Source organism: Poecilia mexicana, unplaced genomic scaffold (genome assembly GCF_051168715.1).
Source record: "Poecilia mexicana isolate PSO_F unplaced genomic scaffold, ASM5116871v1 scaffold_14, whole genome shotgun sequence".
Lineage (NCBI taxonomy): Eukaryota > Metazoa > Chordata > Actinopteri > Cyprinodontiformes > Poeciliidae > Poecilia > Poecilia mexicana.
The window spans coordinates 27,912,264-27,930,475 of record NW_028263383.1 but is presented as its reverse complement, the minus strand read 5'-3'; the positions used below and the strand labels follow the sequence as shown (position 1 = coordinate 27,930,475).

The following is an 18,212-nucleotide window of genomic DNA, read 5'->3' as shown; positions in this document are numbered from 1 at the left end:
TAGAAATGTCCATCACACACATATGAACACTAAGTGTAACAATAATGACGAAAATAAAACACGGAAAATATTAAGGTCAGCTAAATTGTCGTGGCGGGAGCTATAAAGGAAAGCCGTGGGGGTCTTACAATAGCAGGTATGTTAGTTAGACTAATGAACATCAGACTTTACTATCCAAAGATAATGCATGTAATGTGAAATCACACTGTAGTATGTGTTCAAGAAAGCTCAGAGTCAAAGATGTGAACAGGCAAAATTTAATTTCTACAAAATCTTGAACAAAACAAAATTCATGAGAAACCAGCGTTAGTCCAGAAGACAAAACTCCTCATGACAGCATATTTTTCTCAGTAACATAACTCTCTTTTTTCAAATAATCTTTTATTTTAATCTAAAAATCTAGTAACCGATTCCAAAATGAAAAAGAAAATAGGAAAAGAAAAAAATAGCCTTTTTATCTTCAAAGTTTTCTCCCTGCTATAACTCTTTCAGACCAGCAGAGGGCATCAGTGCACATTTTATGGCACCGTCAAATTGAAAATCTCCCTCCCTTCAACATTGTTCCAGCAATATTTTGGAATAAGGATACTAATAAACTATTAATGCTTTATAGGCTTAAGCTACATTTTTTCCCCATCTTTATAACTTCCAAGACCTTCGGAGTTACAATAAAAACATCAGTTCATATACACCAGTTAACCAAGAAATGTAGATACTGATAATGATGATCTCTTTTTTTAATAATCAGGTGAGAAATAAATACTGCAGCCTTTTAAAAAATGAAAGCAAATGTTTTCTATTTTACAAATAAAATACATTCGCAACACCTCACAAGCCAACAATTAATTTAAATGTCTGTGTGTAAACTTTACAAATACTCAGGAGATATTTTGACAGCAAGTAAAGCTGCTAATCAAAAATATTTGAGCATCTTATTTGTGGTTTTCATGTTATTAAAAAAAAAACTTTACTATGGAGAGTTTTTAGACTGTGGAAAGCTGCAAACGTGGGATTAAGCTGGGTTCCTGACGCCCTTTCACATTTAAAGGATGACAGTGAATGCAGCAATCAGAAGTCTTGCTACATGAAAAAGAAAATGTAAATGAAGCATTCAGGAGGATCTGCTGCATAACAACAGCACCACTCTGGGGAATGTTCGCCACAATCATGGGAGTGCTCATAGGGTTTATTATGTTGTAAATTTCCAAACCACATGAATCAAGGCTTTTTAACCATTTATTTGACTGAAGGGGGGAAGTTTAGTCACTTTTGTGCATTCAAGAACACAACGTAGCCATCTTAGCTTTCTTTTCCCTCCCAACTTTGAAACCAGATGTTGAAAATCTGCTAAATCTAACATCAAAACATTGTTTTAGTGAGCTCTTAGTTAATAACTTCTGTCTTCTACCTTTATTTGCCTTATTAATCCAACATGGACGCTTTATGTCTGTGGTACTTTCCTTTAAATGAGAGATTTCTGTACCCCAACCAGTTAAGTCCATACTGTAGAAGAACAAATACAATCAGTGCTTTTGAATCAGCATAATAAGACAATGCAGATACAGGGCTCCATCAACAATATTCATAACCTTCCATATTTTTTGGCGGGGCTCGCAGATCCAATCAAGGCTGAGAATTGAAGTTTGACTGTATTAAAACTCTACGAGCTAAGAGCAGGAGATGGAGAATTTGATCATTTCCACTGGACTCCCATCAACCGTATGCCCAATTTGGAGGTGTGCACACTTCACCCTCACTGGAAATCTGACTGACTCAAGCTGCTACTTGAATGAATGAATGCAAATTAGCAAAAAAAAAAAAACAACATAAAAGTATTATAGTGCAACAAACTCAGTTGGTTAGCTTTTCATAAACATGATCAAATGGAAACCTATCTCAAAGACCGCAAACTTTTAACAAAACTCCAACACTTAGGAAAAAAAAAAAAAGTTAAACACTTCTCTGGTATATTGTTAGCTTGTGAGTTGTTCCTGAAATGTCAAAAACGGCTGTGATCGGTGCGAGAGACAATCATTACCACACAAAATCTAATAGTGGAAAACCAACAAACGGATGTGCTACGGTGTGCATCTGTGTGAACCGATGAAGGCATCAGACAGTAGAATAAAAAAAAAAAAAAAAAGAGAAGTAAAAAGTCATCATGCAGTTCAGTTGCACAGTAAGGCAGATGAACATCTCCAGTCCAGAAAACAGATCTAACATTCTTCTAAGCAGAAAGACTGAAAGCAACTTGAGTTTTGGCAGTTTGAATGTTTACGTTTCATCTGTGTTTTTTATTAAAGTCACAAGATCCAAAACTCCTTTAACTCCAACGACGTGGTCTGAACTCATTTACTGCTTTGACTCTCACCATTTTTCCGTGGTAAGCTTTAGATTTTGAAAAATAAAACAAAACAAAACAAAAAAAAACACTAAATGTGGTAATGATTCATGAAACCTGTGAGCTGACCTTGACAGACTTGGAGTGTTTCGAAACAAGAAACATCAACGTGAAGCTCTTAAATGATGAAGTTCTTCTTTTAAGAGAAAGTTCCCGATAAACAAAAACATTCAAGAATTCATGAACCGCCAAATCTTAAGAGACGACATGCCACAGGGTGCAAAACACAAAAGACAACCGAAATCATTAAATCGAGAGCTAACATAGCTTATAATCAGTAAAAGGCGAAACAAAGAAGATCTGACAGAGCGATCTGAAGGCTGCCACTCAGCAGACATATAACCTCATCTCTGCCTGCCTTCGCGTGGGGAAGAAAACCCTCTATCGTGGCCTGATTCCTTCGTTTGGACCTACAGGGAGCGACTTTTACACTCTGAAGCTTTCTCCTTTGCCATCGATGTGGCGCAGACGCAGGTAGACGTCGGTGCCGATGCCCTGCATGGACTGTACAGACAGGGAGCCGCCGAGGTACTCTGCGTAGGCTCTGGATGTGGGCAGGCCGAAACCAAATCTACAAGAGTAAAAAAAAAAAAAAAGAAACGGCCAGATTAGTGACGAATGTAAAAGAAACGAAAGAGTGCGTCTGCAGGTCCCATTCTTACCCGTGCATTGGGCTGGACTGGTTCCCGCTGTTAGTGATGGTGTTGAACAGGTTGCTCATGCGGGGGTCCTGCACGCTCTCCTCGGCAGTGCTGAAGTGGTAATCCATCACCTTGTCGATTATTTTGTGAGGGATGCCGCCGCCACGATCTGAAATCCTGAACGCACACAAAACATAACCGTCACCAGAGGAAACCACTGCAGGTAAAACGATGTACCGTTCTGTACAACGATGTACTGGTGGTAAGATGGTACGTAAATTAATGGTTCGGTTAGTACTTCGGTTTTAAACGGGGTTTGAGCATTTGTGCAAAGCAGAGCTGCTGTTTGGAGTCACCAGGCCAGGTTAGATGTCAGGTTAGGACTATTACTACTCCTAACTTGTAGATATTCCTCTTTCTATGATGCTGAAACTACTAACTTTCATGGATTTTGGGGGATTTTATTTGACTAACCAAGAGGGTATCAATGGGGAGCAAAAAGACATGAGGAAAATAAAAACTGGAACATAGTAACTCAGATTTCTTTCACTCCCTTTTATGTAGCAGTTCTGTTTCATCTTTAAAGAGCAACCAGCAGCATGAAGACCAAGGAGCCCAGCAGACGGTCAGCAGGGAGACGTTTCAGACAAAGACAAACAGCTTGAGACAAACTGTTGTGATGGCAAATATTAGTTGTGCATTCCGCATAAAGGCCAATTGTTACGGTCACTGACCTCTAGGGGCTCTCTTTTTTTGAGAGAGCTCTGTGTTTTCTGTTTCAGCTCTGCCTGATTGCTGCAGGTGAAGTGTGTTGGGGCTCGTCAGCCGCCATATATAAGCAGCAAGCTGGAGATGTCAGATCTGCTCTTTTTGTTTGACCTGGGCCATGAGCTGTGACTCTGCTTGAGAGGTGTGTGTGTGTGTGTGTGTGTGTGTGTGTGTGTGTGTGTGTGTGTGTGTGTGTGTGTGTGTGTGTGTGTGTGTGTGTGTGTGTGTGTGTGTGTGTGTGTGTGTGTGTGTGTGTGTGTGTGTGTGTGTGTGTGTGTGTGTGTGTGTGTGTGTGTGTGTGTGTGTGTGTGTGTGTGTGAGAGAACTGTCTTATTTTGCTGTGAGCAGTTGTGTACAACTATCCAGAGGTGGAAGCTGGTAGGGGTTCTCTGCCATTTTTGTTATAACCTGTTTTCTCCTGTTTTTTGTTAGTAAGGGAGTTTAGGTTTTGTATTTTCCTTTAGTTCTCCTTTAGCAAGTGGTTGTTTATTTTTATAGTTATAAGGGGGTGTTTTGTTTATTATTTTGGCCTTGGAGACCCTGAAGTCTTAAGCTCCCCTGTGTGTTTTTTTTTTCTCCTGTAGTTGTTTTTTTATCTGGATTGTAAAATAAATTATATTTTTGCTACTCAACTGTTCGGATTACTTTTTAGTTTTATGTTAAAGCCCAGTGCCAGAATTTACTTTAGGAATTTTAGGGTGGGGTTGTAACACCAATATTTTTGGCATAAAAGCAAAAATATTGACTACACTCTCTGCTTAGGGCAGTGTCTTTAAAGTGGGTGTCACTAGGGGGCGCCAGACGAGCTTCAGAAAGTTGGGGAGATTGCAAAAATAAGAAAACCCCATCCATCCATTCATTTCATCCATCCATTCATTTCATCCATCCATTCATTTCCATTAAGGAACGTTTAAACTTTCATGTGTGATTGGTATAAAATATAACATATTTGTCATATTAACAAGACAAGGGATTGTGATGAAATATTATTAGGTAATTAATTAAGATTAATAAAGTCGTAATTTAACACCTGATACTGGCCAAGTAAAATCAGAAGTTATGAAGCAGCATGAATGTAATAATGACTGAATAGAGAATAAAGTGAGAAAAAAAACATTGTAAAAGTCAAACTTTCTTTACATATCTTATAGCGTTTGTCTGTGCGGTCAGAAGCTAAACGCTGTTTGGGAACTCATGTCTGAGAGGATGATTGTTTTTCAGCAGGGATAGGGAAGTCGAGAAGATGCCTGAGTTCAAACACAGGACGATAAAATCGGAGTTCAACTTCCTGCAGGGTGAGCACATGTGACATGCTCAGGTGTTGGAATGGCCTAGTTAAAGTCCAGCTAGCTGAACATTAATGCAAGACACAAGTTTCCTCTTTTTTGGCAAACATTTATCTTGCTGGCCAACGTTTGGTCTCAGAGTTGAACTCGTGCATTTAGACCTGAAGCCACTGACCTGATGACAAAGTCGATGTCGTTGTTGGCGATGGTGACGACCACATCGGGGACGTTGTACGGAGTGTCCAGGTGGCTCTCCATGGTGGCTCTGAAGGAGGAGCATCAATAAAAAAGTAAAACACTAACAGAAATGTTGGCCCTAAAAACAAAAATAACTCAAAACACTTCTGAGTGACTTAAGACACAGGAGATCGATTCAGTAGTCTTTATTCTGTTTTTAGAGCCTAAAAACCATCAAACTAAACAATGTTTTTGCATTTTTTTAACCACTTTCAGTGGATCTTCTGATCACTGAAAAGTTTTCAGTAATTGTCTGTAAGGGAGGTGATATTTTCCACTAAAGTTTCAGAAGAGAAAAAGAAACAGTTGAATCTTTCAGTCTTCATGTCTCCTTCCTACAAACATCATTCATTACTAATCCCTCTTTCCTTTATTCCTCCTGCCTTCCTGCTATCATTCCCGGTCTGTTACCTCATGGCGTTCTTGAGCAGCTCTGGCAGGATGTAGTCCAGCGGCAGCGGGATGAAGGGGAACCGGGCCGCCACGTGTCCGTTGATCCGGACCCGGGGAGAGTTACCGTACTGGTGTTCACACAGACGCCTGTCGACGACACAGAGAATGAACCACAATGACCATTTCTCCATCTATCCTGCAGTATTATAACACTGCTGCTATATTTAGTGTTTTCATTTATTTTTTCTTGTTTCATTTTACCCTTTACATTTTTTTTTTCATTTTTTATGTTTATTGTTGTTGCTGTTGTGATTTTGATAATGTCACAATAATAAAAAACGTAACGGCTCACTTCCACCGACACGTTTTTCCGTCCACACCTCGACTTCTTGCCTTGACAGGAATTCAAATATTGTTTATTATCTATTTCTATATTCACTTTTGGTTGTTTTTTGTTTTTTTTGCGTTGTGTCTTTTTGACTTGAATAGCTAAAAATGACCAAAAAACCCTATACTTTAGTTACTTTAAATTCCTAACTTTCTGGAGAGATTAATCTAATCTAATCTAATCTAATCTAATCTAATCTAATAAGTAGTGAAAAGCAGCTTGTTCCAATTTCAAATCTTTGTCACTGTAAATGAGTGATTTTAACTGAAATCAAGTTGATTTTATAGGAAAAAACGCTTATTTTGATTAACGATTTATGTTCAGCTATGTTAATTTTTTCAATAGAGATTAATAAAGATTAGCACATAAATACATGAGATTAAAGCCAGGTGGCTAATTCCCACCTCTAGTCCTGCTGGCAGGTTGGTGTTAAGACAAACAAGAACAACCTTACAAATTTTCTAACACAAACTGACTTTATGTAAACAATGAAACTATGTCTATTAAAGTCTTTCATTAAATAATAACTTAAAAGTACAAAACACTGTTGATGTTTGTAGACAAACTATTGTAGAAATCTATTCTTGAAATGTTACTTTCAGAAGAAAAGTAACTATTTAGACTCCATAAACATCACTGCTCCCAACAAACTCCACAGGTCTTGAATATCGTTGAATATTTGTGCACATGTTCAGCTTACTCAGAGCACAAAAATACTGCATGCTGTCATAAATATAACCCACAAATCAGAACTGTAAAATAATTCCTATCAGAATTTTGAGTCCCTGAAATAGTGCAAAGATGATGAGGAAAGTCACATTTTTAAACTTGATTCACATCAGGCTAAATTTTAAGACATTTACACTCACGAAATTGTCCTGTCAGCTGAGCAAACATCTCAACCAAATATACAGTAAAATGATCACTAAGGCATTTTAAAACAAATAAATAACTGATTTGTGCCTCAATTCTAAAAGGAAAATCTTCCGAATGGCTTTGATGAGCGGTCCAAACCCAGCAGGAAGCTTCTGATGGATTCCAGAAGCACCGTTTGACAGGAAGACTCATGGCAAGCAGAGCGATGGCTCATATCTCATCCACATGTGTTTATCAGCTGACCTCTGACCTTCCTCTACCAATAAAAGAGCTGAAAGAAACAGGAACTCATCTGACGGCACTGAGCAAACAAACTCACCTGGAAAAGTCCACCCACTTCTCGATGATCTTTTTAGGAGAAAGGCGTCTGCAAATGATCCCCACAAAATCCGCCTGGAAGACAAACATGGGAGAAATGTCATTCCTGTCACAGAAAAACACCTGCTGTACCATCAGCTTCTTTAAATTATTGGTTTTTATTTATAGACTTTAGCAAACCAGAATCGACTACAAAAATCAGAAAAGGTAAGTGTTTTTTTGTAGCACACCAATTATCACAACCCAAAGTGCTCAAAGGAAATAAAAATAATAAAGTAAAATTAAAGTACAGATATTAAAAGGCATAAAAGAATAAATGCGTTCAGTCCAGATTTAAATGTTTCTGATTATCTCATGTTTTCAGGGAGTTCATTCTAGAGCAGAGAAACAGGATGAGCTGAAACTGTCTGGTTGATTTTTTTTACAGCAAACACAGCTGCAGTGCACTGGAAATAAAGGAGAACTTTTAATCTGGTGATGTTTTTTAACTGACTTTATGTTTTTGTCAAAATGTAGATCCAAGACCAAAACTACTCCCTCATATGCGCTGTAGCCTAAACCCCAAATCAACCTTTTTGTTGGAGATAAGCTGTATAAATTGGGCGCTATTTTATGTTGCTGTGTAAATTGTATGACAGCGAATTAAAAAAGTTAATTTTTGAGTTTGAAAAGTCAAAAAATTTGCTAAAGAAAAGCAGAAATTTTGAGATTAATCTTATAAAAGTTGAACATTTTTTTTACTTTTGGCAGAAGTTTACTCCTCTTTTTTTCCCTATGTTCAATGGTCCTAATACGCTGTTGTTGACATTTGTTCTTAAATTCTGCATTATTTGGTAAAAACTTTATCAGTGCTGCCGTCTTTGGGTTGAATGGTGGCTTACTGCAGTTTAATTTTTCTATTGGTAACGATGGTGCAACTCCATCACACAACCATTCAGGTATAAAATCATATCAGTAAGACACACGCCCTCTGGTGGCAAGTCAGAGGTTGTTGGCAAAGTCTCAATAACAGAAAAAAAATCTCTGGATTTGTCACAAGTCACTTATTTTTTTTTAAGTCCTAGAAGTGCTCTGAAAGTTGCTAAATATAGCAACAAAGTCTATATATAAATACTAATTCATGTAGCAGTCAAACATACATTTTCTTCATGAAGAGCCAGATGGTGTGTGGCTAACATTCGGATTCCCAGACGGGAACACAGCGTCGTATCCAAGAAGTTCCTGATGATGGTCTCATCCTGGATGATGGAGAAAACAGAAACGGTAACTGACGAGGCTCCTGGTCTTCCTGTCTCTTTAAACCCTCAACCATAATTACTCCTGTAAATAGTGATAACGATCAGAGTGCATCTCTTGCCTGGATGTGTCGTCGACACTCCCTGAAGCCCTGGGCCAGCATGGTCACCACGTCTTTGTGGTCGTCCAGCAGCTGCTGCACCAGTTTACAGAAACGAGCCTCGACCTCCTGGTCCTTGATCTGTCCACAGAAACAAACCTCACATTGAGTCTGAAAATGATTTCCTTCAGTCAAGGAATTTTGTTTTACATCATGACATCTAAAGTGGTTGTAAAGATCCATCTGTAGAGGTGTGCTTAAAATATTCCCTTTTGTTCCTATAGTCATTTTTTCAAGGCGGGATGTGATGCTGAGCTGAACTTTTTGCCTTTTAAAGTAAACTACAGTGTTTATAAATACTTTTCACCCCCTTGGATGTTTTATGCTTTTTACTGCTTGTACAAATCAACTATGAGCAACAAAATGATTTTGACAAAAAGAAAAACAATTTTAACGTCAAAATGAAACCTGATTTCTGCATAATAACACAAAATAACACAGTAAGTGACTGAATAAATATCCACTTCCTTTAATTCAACAGAGGTCCAGCCAATTAGTGGTTATAGTCAAATTGAGTGGAACGCAGATCACCTGAATGCAGTAACTGTCTCCAGTAACTGCAGTAAAAAGGAACCAGTATTCATGGCTGCCAATACAGCAAGAAGAAAAACTTCAACCAATCAGAGAGAAGATTATTGAAACGTAGTGCAAAGTCAGGGGATGGATAGAAAACAATTTCTAAGGCCCTGAATATTGACCAATGTTGTCATCGCAGCCAAAAGTGCATTTACTAAATACCAACTTGAAGGGGGTGAATATTTATGCACTCACACATTTTATGTTGCATTTTTTTATTTAACCATAAATATTTTTATTTTGGCATTATAGGTTTTTTTTTCTAAACTTTTTTTTGTCAGAAAAGCCTAATTTTGTTTATCATGACTGATTTTTAAGAGAAATAAAAAAGATGAAACATTCAAAGAGATGAATATTTTTTACTGGCACTTTATCTACAAAATTCTTATTAACCGGCAGACTGGAGTAAAAATGAGACACAGCTTCTCACCTAGGTCTGCAGTGTTTTATCATGTAGGCCAAAACTGTCAGGTTAAAAGTACTTTTTGTTTGCTGTTAAAAACTAAAATTTAAAAAACTATATAAAACAATGTATTTGAACTTGCTCAACAGTGAGCTAAGCATGCAAAATTTTAATTAAATAGTCAAATGGTAGGAAATGCATAAAAATGCATAAATCATTGTACGTAAATGTAAAAAGGTTTTCATGCACCACCTGAGCTGTTTTCACAAAGAGACAGGAGGGAAGCAGATTAGCTTCACTAGTCCATGACGGGTTAAACCAAATAATCTGTAACAGGGGTGTACAAACTTCTTACCAGGGAGGCCAAAGTTGTTACCCTGAAAGCACTTGCGGGCCATAAACATAAAGTAAAAAATATACTCATCAAAATAAAGTTCTTGTGTTTTCTTTTTACTTTTATCTCCTCAACAACAAACTAAGCTTTTGTAAATCAGACTGATTTCTTCACCCAAATCTGAGGGACAGTTGCTCAATGTTTGTGGTTCAATTTACTGCAAAATGAAGATGATTGCTTGAATCTTGCTAATAAGCGATAAGTTGTTTTGTGCCTAAATTATTCTTTATTTAAACACAATTTTATCTGCAAAAATGTCAAAAAGATCATAAAAAGTCAATCTGCATCAATTACCTGCTTACAGGTCAGATTTGCTCAACTACTGAATCGTGGTTGGTTTTGGGGGCCACAGCACATTATGCAAAGGGCCAAAATTGGCTCGCAGGCTGCACTTTGAACATCCCCGCCCTCCCCTCCTCCTTCCCTTGAGAAATGCTGAACTTGAACTCATGAACCCAAACCGTGTGCCGTTCCAGTATTTCCTGTTTGCGTGACACTCACCTGGGGAAAGTCGCTGAGCATGTGGTAGGCTCTGATGTACAGCTCATGCTGCAAGAAAAAGCAAAAGAGACGGATCTCAGTCACATGACCAGAACCGACCGCACTGCAACTCCAACAAACTCTCACATGGGTCGCATTACAGAAGCTCTCAGGATCCTCCTCTGTTTTCTTTCTGTGTAAATAACATTTTGCAACAGTTATAATTCATCTGCTAACAGATATTTGAGCTGACCTCCATTTCTTCTGATTCCATGAAGAAAGGAGCCAGGCTTTATGCAACCAGATGAGGAATCTAGGTGAAGGTTCATCGACATGGTGAGAAGAGCTTAGAGGGAGAAAACTGGCTGGAAGAGACGGTGACTCTGCTTTTATGTCACAAAAAGCTCTTTCTGTTCCACAGAAGCATTTATTCTGGCTGATTAGAGCGGCTGTGCAGCCTGTGCAGAGGAATGCTGCCTGTTTAATCTCAACCTCCAAGAACAATGTGTTCCCGCTGGATGTTCTGGCACCCAACTTTACAGCCGGATTCATTATGAAACGGCCTCATTACAACCTTTAAAGATGTGCCTTGTCTTAAAGTATTCATACCCTAAAATGTTCCTGTATTTTTTCACATTATAACCACAAATTTCAGTGTGTTTTACTGGGTTCTTATGAGGTGAGATCAGCAAGAAAAATGGAACATAATAGTGAAGCAGAAGGAAAATAATTCACACTTTTCAAAAATCCATCAACAAGCTAAACCTCAGGCAATTTTCAAGTCTTTCCACAGATTCTCATCTAGATTTAAGTCAAAGCTTTGACTAGGCCAGCGGTGTCCAAACTTTTTGCCATGAGGGCACAAATCATCAAGTTGAAAGCTCTTGGGGGGGCCACAAAAATATTTATTTCTCAATAAGACTTTTAGACTAAATAAATTGTGCCTTTCTTATTTTTATTTGCTCAATAATAAACTAACCAAATATGTAAAATAGTCCAATTTTTGTCGAAAATCAATCTATAGAACATTACAGATTTTTTTTTCTAGGATCTGCAACACGAACAAGACCTGGATTAATGTTTCTTCTGAAGCTTTTTGAAATTAAGATTAATGTAGAAACCTAGTAAACAAATACACACTTTGTTGCATCTATGTTTTTTTTATTTTAAGGCTTTATTTGTCAAAACCTTCCATTCTAAAGAATAATATAATAAGTTATTAATGTCTGATTTATTCTAGAACTTTTTGGAAGGTAAACCTTTCAGTCTCAAGTTTTTTGTGTAAGTTTTCATCTTCTAGTATTTGTCTTCATTCTCCAATCAACTCAGCTCTCCGGCTACAGAAAGAAATCCCCACAGCATGACGCTGCCTCCACTGTGTTTCACTCAGGGTGGGGTACCTTTAGTGGGACACTGTGATGGTTTGACCGGTGTTTTCCACACGTTTCCTTCAGTTCCATATGTTTGCCGTGTCCCCGACTCAACCCTGGACTTTAATGAGTAAGGCTACGTCTTGATGCAACGCGATGACATGGCAACACGATAACAAATCAACGCGACAGCAAAACTACATGTCAACATGTAAACATGTCCACATGACAACAGGCAGACACGCGTCGTCATGTTGACAGCGTGTCAACACGACGACGCGTTGACACATCAACATGAAGTCTCTTTAACTGGAGCATTCAAGGAGAACAAACTCTCCTGTTTGTTCTCAAACAGGAGAGTTTGTTTGAGGATTGTTGCAGAGGATCTGACAGAACAGCAGGAACTAAAACTAAATCTAATCACACAGCATTTATCTTTCTGTTTTGATTTTTCACCTTACCAAACATTTATGTGGTTAAAATGATGTAAAAAGGAAAGAAAAGGCAGTAAACTGCCACAGTTAGCAGGTAAATCCTGCAGAAAGGTGAAGACAGAAGCTCCTCCACTCTTGTGGGATCAGCAACGTCAGCACAAAATAACTGGAAAACCCTGATTAGCACGGAACTTTTGTGTTCAGTGGGAAGGCCTTTCATTCCCAGGACAGGTGAACCTGTAGCGGTGGTGGATGTTTCAGCTCCGATCAGCAGTTAGTGAAACGTTACACCCCAGAGCACACAGGTTATGCCTCTGATTTACTCATTTGTTTTGGCTCTAGCGCCTGATTTACAACACCTCACTGCTGCATCAGAAGCGTCACGGAAATGGGGTCATGTTTTGACGTTGGGATTATGAACAACCATGTAATAGTAATAAATATTTGCAGGCGCTGGATTCAAGAAGTGAGACTCAGCAGAAACGTTGGATTCTGTAGCACTGAATCTTCTCTATTTGGATGAAAATAACAACATCTAAAATTTAAATACAAATCTGGATTGTTTTCATTTTGCAGCATGAACAATTAAAAACGCAATATTACTGAATCCCATTTGAATTCAGGATATTACTTCTCTGATATGAAAAGAATGAAACAAAACTGTTTATGTTATAATCTTGTACAGTATGTTATTATTATTAATATTGTTTATATATTTTTTTAAACACTTTTTGATCTTTCTTGTGAGCCTTTATGTTTTTGAATGTAACAATAAGGGATATTTCTACTCTAAAATGTCAAGATATTGCTTTTCCAGACTCAAATCAAGTTTTCCATCAATTTTTGGGAGCAAAGACTGAAAACATAAATATTTTCCACACTTAGCAGGACCAGGAAAATACATTCAATATTTTCCAGACTTAATGTACCTCACTGAATCAGTGGCACACAGTCTTCACTGCTAGTACTAATAATAATTAATCTGGCCACTACGAGCAGCCCTGTTACCTTATACCTTAGGCCGGCTGTGCCCAAGTGAAGCAAGAACTTCTGAACCAGATCTATTAGCATCGCTGTTATCTCAGCCAGTAATATAAATTTTATTGAATTCTATTTGTTTTTAAAGTTAGCTCTCAGACATTAGATTTACTAAATCTTGTCTGTCTCTGAATATAGATGCATTTCCATTATGTGCGCAAAACTTTGTTGATATTCCACTAAAATCAAAAAGACATAATTTTTCAATGGCGTTTCCATTAAAAAAGAAATGCAATTAAAATCGCACATGAATAAGTTTCTTCACGTGATAAGTCGTTAAAAAACATGCCACACCATCGTCATCCTACCACTTCCTGTCTTCTTTTTCGTGGTTTCTGTCAGTAGTAACATCCGGTTGTGATGCGAAAAAAGTGTTTCTATTGCAGCTTTGCGAAATACATTAATTTAGATCAGTGGTTCTTAACCTGGGTTCGATCGGTGAATGCGCATATGAAACTGGGGGGTTCGGTACCTCAAAAAAGGTTAAGAACCACTGATTTAGATACAACTGAAAAAAACCTAATGCAAAAACTTTATATATAAAAATGAGAGTGTAATGCAAAATTGTGGAGTTTCTATTAAGTAGATTTATTTTCGAAATGTTAAATGGAAACACAGCTTGTGTTTCTGTCATGAATTTTAAATGATTGACAGTTTCATGTTCCTCTCAGTCTTTTCACCGAAATACTTCATTAAAACTTCCACCAGTGATTCCACACCTCTCTCCGGTCTGTCAAAGTTCAGCACTGACTCATGAGGACAGCCCCAGTCCTTATAACCTCAGCTGTAGTGGGTTCCTTCATATTTAGCTCAAAAAAGTAAAATACTGACTTTATCAAAGGAGTTTCTACAGGAGTGTGTCCTTACCACTTGAAGAATGGTCGGGTTGCAGCCGATAATGAAGGGCAGACTGCGGAAGCCCTTGATGCGATGGGCGATCCGCACAGGCAACTCCTTGTGAAGGTACTTGGCACTGCTCTGGGATCACATACACACACACACACACAGTGAGAAGCTGCAGGGCATGAAGGCACTGCGGTTAGATGATTTACTCTCAGCGTGGGTGAAGTGTTTACCAAGATGTGGTGTCCATCAGGAGACTTCCCAGAATACAGCAGGGTCGCTAAGGTCAGCCGCACTGAGGCCTGCAGACACAATCATAAAGGAAGTCAATTAAAATCTGTTTTTCATAAAAAAACAACATGTTTTTTATTTTAATTAAACATGAAAAGCAAAACTTTAAGTAAGAGTGTATTTTGCTTGCATCTATAAGGAACGATTACTGGATAATATTATAAGCAATCTTATAAACTCGTTCATTGGCTTCAACATCCAATTAAAGTAACTCATACTAAGTTATTTTGATTTACACAATTGATAATTTTCTAAATGCAAATGGGGAAAAGAAAATCCTGAAAGCTCTTGCATAAAATGTGGGACACGCTAAGATAAAACTCTTCAGCAACTGCTCACCAAATTACAGGTTCCTGTGATTACACTCTAAAAGATTAATTATGGCTGACTATAATTTAGGAGAAAATGAAATAAAAATGTTATTGCCTGCAATCCATAAATCATATATCAACTAGGAAAGACGTAATTGACTATTGCCAGGCTGGTAAAATCAAGAGATTATTTAAACAGAACCGGTGTGACAACATGAAGAAGACTGAAAACCTTACAAAGCAACACATCATATCCCGATCAAATGAAATTCAAGAGCAGGAACAAATTTATTGACATTTATAAGCTTGGAAAGGTTACAAAGCAATTGATTAAGATTTTGGGATGTTAGAGAACAGCAGTGAGGCCCTTCAATACACATGGAGAAAATAGGCAAAAGTACGAAATCTTAACAGCAGAGGCCGACCTACCAAAACTACTCCCACAATTCATCAATAGCTACAGCATGTTTCCATCCAATTGTAATGCGAATTTTGAGCAAACATTTGAACTGTCGCCAAAAAAGGGAAAAAAAGAAAGGAACATGTGAAATATTTGTGCTTCCATTTACTGGTGTGAAGCAAATCAACCAGACTACGCAAAGTTTCGTCAAATTTTGAAGTTCTGTATGGTTGTAATAAACATGAAGTAGAGGTTGCAAACTAGCACGGACCACATATATCAGAAAAAATGGAGAGTTTTCCCGTGCGAGATTGAAGTTGGGAATTAGATTTTTCTCAAGGTTTCGTGACTCCCATCAACTCCCAGTCTTCAGAAAATTAGCTTTTTCAGAACTTATTCAGCAAATGTGTTTCCATCTCTCCTTTAACATATCAACTCTTTTTCAGAAAAGCCCAAACCCCCTCAAGTAGGCGTAAAAACTTTTTTGCAAAATTATCTTGAATTTTGCCATTTCTATCAACCTTTTCTAATGAGATACTTAAAAACGAACATAACAAACATTGATGGAAGCACCGCTCTTGCACAACGATGTAAGAAACTCAATTAAACTCAAGTTATCGCAAATACTTTATAGCAGTTGTTGCTTTCAAGTGCTTCGCAGCAGCAGGGCAGGTTGGTAACAAACTAAACTGCGTCTTGTATTTACTCTGGTTAATTCAGTCAGGCATCAAAATTTGTTTGATCTGACACATTTTGGTGCAGCACAAAACCCAAAACGGCAAAAATCTGAAAGGACACAGCGCTGCAAATTTGTAGCAAAAAAGATTTTATCTAGAGCAGTTCCCAACCCTGGTCTTCAATGCACACTATCTTGCAAGTTTTAGATGTTTCCCTTCTTCAATATGCCAGATTCAGCTGATTGCAGTTCACTAAACACTTGTCAATTGAGATCACCTAGGGTGAAGCAAGGAAATGCCTAAAACACAAAAGGCCTCGAGGACCAGGGTTATCAAACACTGATCTAGAGAGCAACAAAAAAAACAGACAAGTCATGCTACATCTGCTTCCCCCAGAGATTGGATCTCACCTTCATAACAACAAATGAGTCCCAGCAGGCACACCTTACTGACAAACAGTCATGCTGTGTCTGTTTACCTTAATTTGAACCTGAGAAAAAAAATTCTTGGCAAGGTGTAGCAGATGCAAAACTTGTAAGTACAAGTGGAGGACAGTCAGGGGGAACAATCTGACCTAGTTTCTCCTGGTCCGACCACAGCAATGCACATAGCAATTTCAAGCTTTCCCTTTTGTCTGGTGACCAGAGCTTAGCTAGGAACTGCTCTGCAGAATTAATGTCCAGTTAAATGATGAAGTTAAAGTTTGTTCAACTAAACTGTTTAGAAACTGAAGATATTTAAACTTTCACAGATATTATGTAAAGAATTTAAAGTACACCTGGGGTTTTGTTTTTACACAAAAAAAACCCACTTTATAACAAGATAATTGGTAAGAGCCTGACTGAAAATGATTGAGTGTAAGGAACTAAAACATCTGAGTTAGCAAAGAACAAAGAGGAAGGAAAAAGTGTTGACGACTGTGAGAAAAAACTGAGTCTTATGTAAAAAAAAAAAAAAAAAAAGTACATCTATGACTAATAGATGTACTAATCTATCAAACTTGAAGGCGTTTCTGTTAATTAATCCTGAAATTAGTCGGACTACTAATTTACACTTCTATTTTAATCGAAATGAAAATTCAAAGAGGGTCAAAAGGTCAGATTAGCCACCAGAAGCAACAAAGACACTCACTTTCTAGTAATAACTGGGTTATTCAATCTCCGAATTTGAAACCTTAACCTTTCCTCAGCTGATAACGCTGATAACACAAAATTGTTCCACTCTTGTGAGCTTTGCTGGAGTAAAAGATTCGCGCTCTCCACCATTATTCATCAACCATTGGTACTATTAATTAGTAGTAGATCGTTTAGCTAGCTAAACATTTTGTCCTCTCGATGCTGCATTCAAGGACGCGCAGACAACCGAGGAAATCAGAGCGTAACGTAACGGTTCTGATTCTTAATTTAAGATATTTTTAAAATATATTCAATTTGTATAAGTAATATGTATTCCAATTAGAGTACTGTAATTAGGAAACATTGTCGAATCTACTTTTTAAAAATAAAATTTAGCCATACGCTTATTTCATTGTCTAAATCACATTTTTCCAATTTGGCTTTAAGAAGGCGAGGTTGAAGCGCTTAACTACTTATGTAAGCAAATTATTTTATTGTATAACAAAGTACAATAGATGTAGTTTTTGCTTTCAACCTTAACTGATAGTTAAGATAGCAGTCCGAACTAAAAATGATTATTTTATGCATTTCCTCATTCACTGAATGTAGCACCGACGGTGCTATAACGGCTAGCTCTGCTCACCAAGCTCAAGCCAGCTCCAGCCGGCTTGCGCTAACACTCCCTCACCGCCGCATATGAGCAGGGAGCAAAAGAAAAAAAAAAATCCACTCCTCACCTTCTCTGCCGAAACATCGATGGCGGACTGGTTGTAAAAGGAAGTGACAGTCTTCGACCGCTCTCTTGCCAGTTCTGAGACACCCTGTGCTGATGATGTGGACCGGAATCTGTGATTCCCGGTGCCTGACTGCAGCGCCGGTAATGTTTTGGTTGCGGGAGTCAGTAAGAGGCTGCCGATTCTCGGCCTGGCCCTGCCGGTGACACCGCTCAGCATCTCCGCCGCTATGCCTGCCAGTCCCGGTCGCATTTGGAGACGAGCTGTAAGCTCGAACAGGACTGGCCCGTTCCTGGTGCAGAACAACGGAATTCTACAGCTGCTATGAAGCCATTAGGGTTGTGTCGTTGCGCACAAAGGCACGAATCTGATCTCAATACAGTAGAGACAGGGTACAGAAAGGCCTCTGTCCTTATTGGTCAGTAGGTCAAAGATGTACGGT

At 38.2% G+C, this 18,212-nt stretch overlaps 1 protein-coding gene across 1 annotated transcript; it reads right to left on the bottom strand.

The window, feature by feature from the left end:
- Positions 1-241: 241 nt before the first annotated feature.
- On the bottom strand, positions 242-18,182 carry bckdk (branched chain keto acid dehydrogenase kinase). The gene is made up of 11 exons (XM_014983208.2): positions 17,774-18,182; positions 14,476-14,544; positions 14,267-14,377; positions 10,579-10,626; positions 8,666-8,785; positions 8,448-8,546; positions 7,310-7,383; positions 5,745-5,873; positions 5,272-5,361; positions 3,064-3,219; positions 242-2,972 (listed from the first exon to the last, which is right to left on the bottom strand). Exons 1-11 carry the CDS (start codon positions 18,020-18,022, stop codon positions 2,828-2,830), a joined length of 1,290 nt encoding a protein of 429 aa, XP_014838694.1. The 5' UTR covers positions 18,023-18,182; the 3' UTR covers positions 242-2,827.
- Positions 18,183-18,212: the final 30 nt, after the last annotated feature.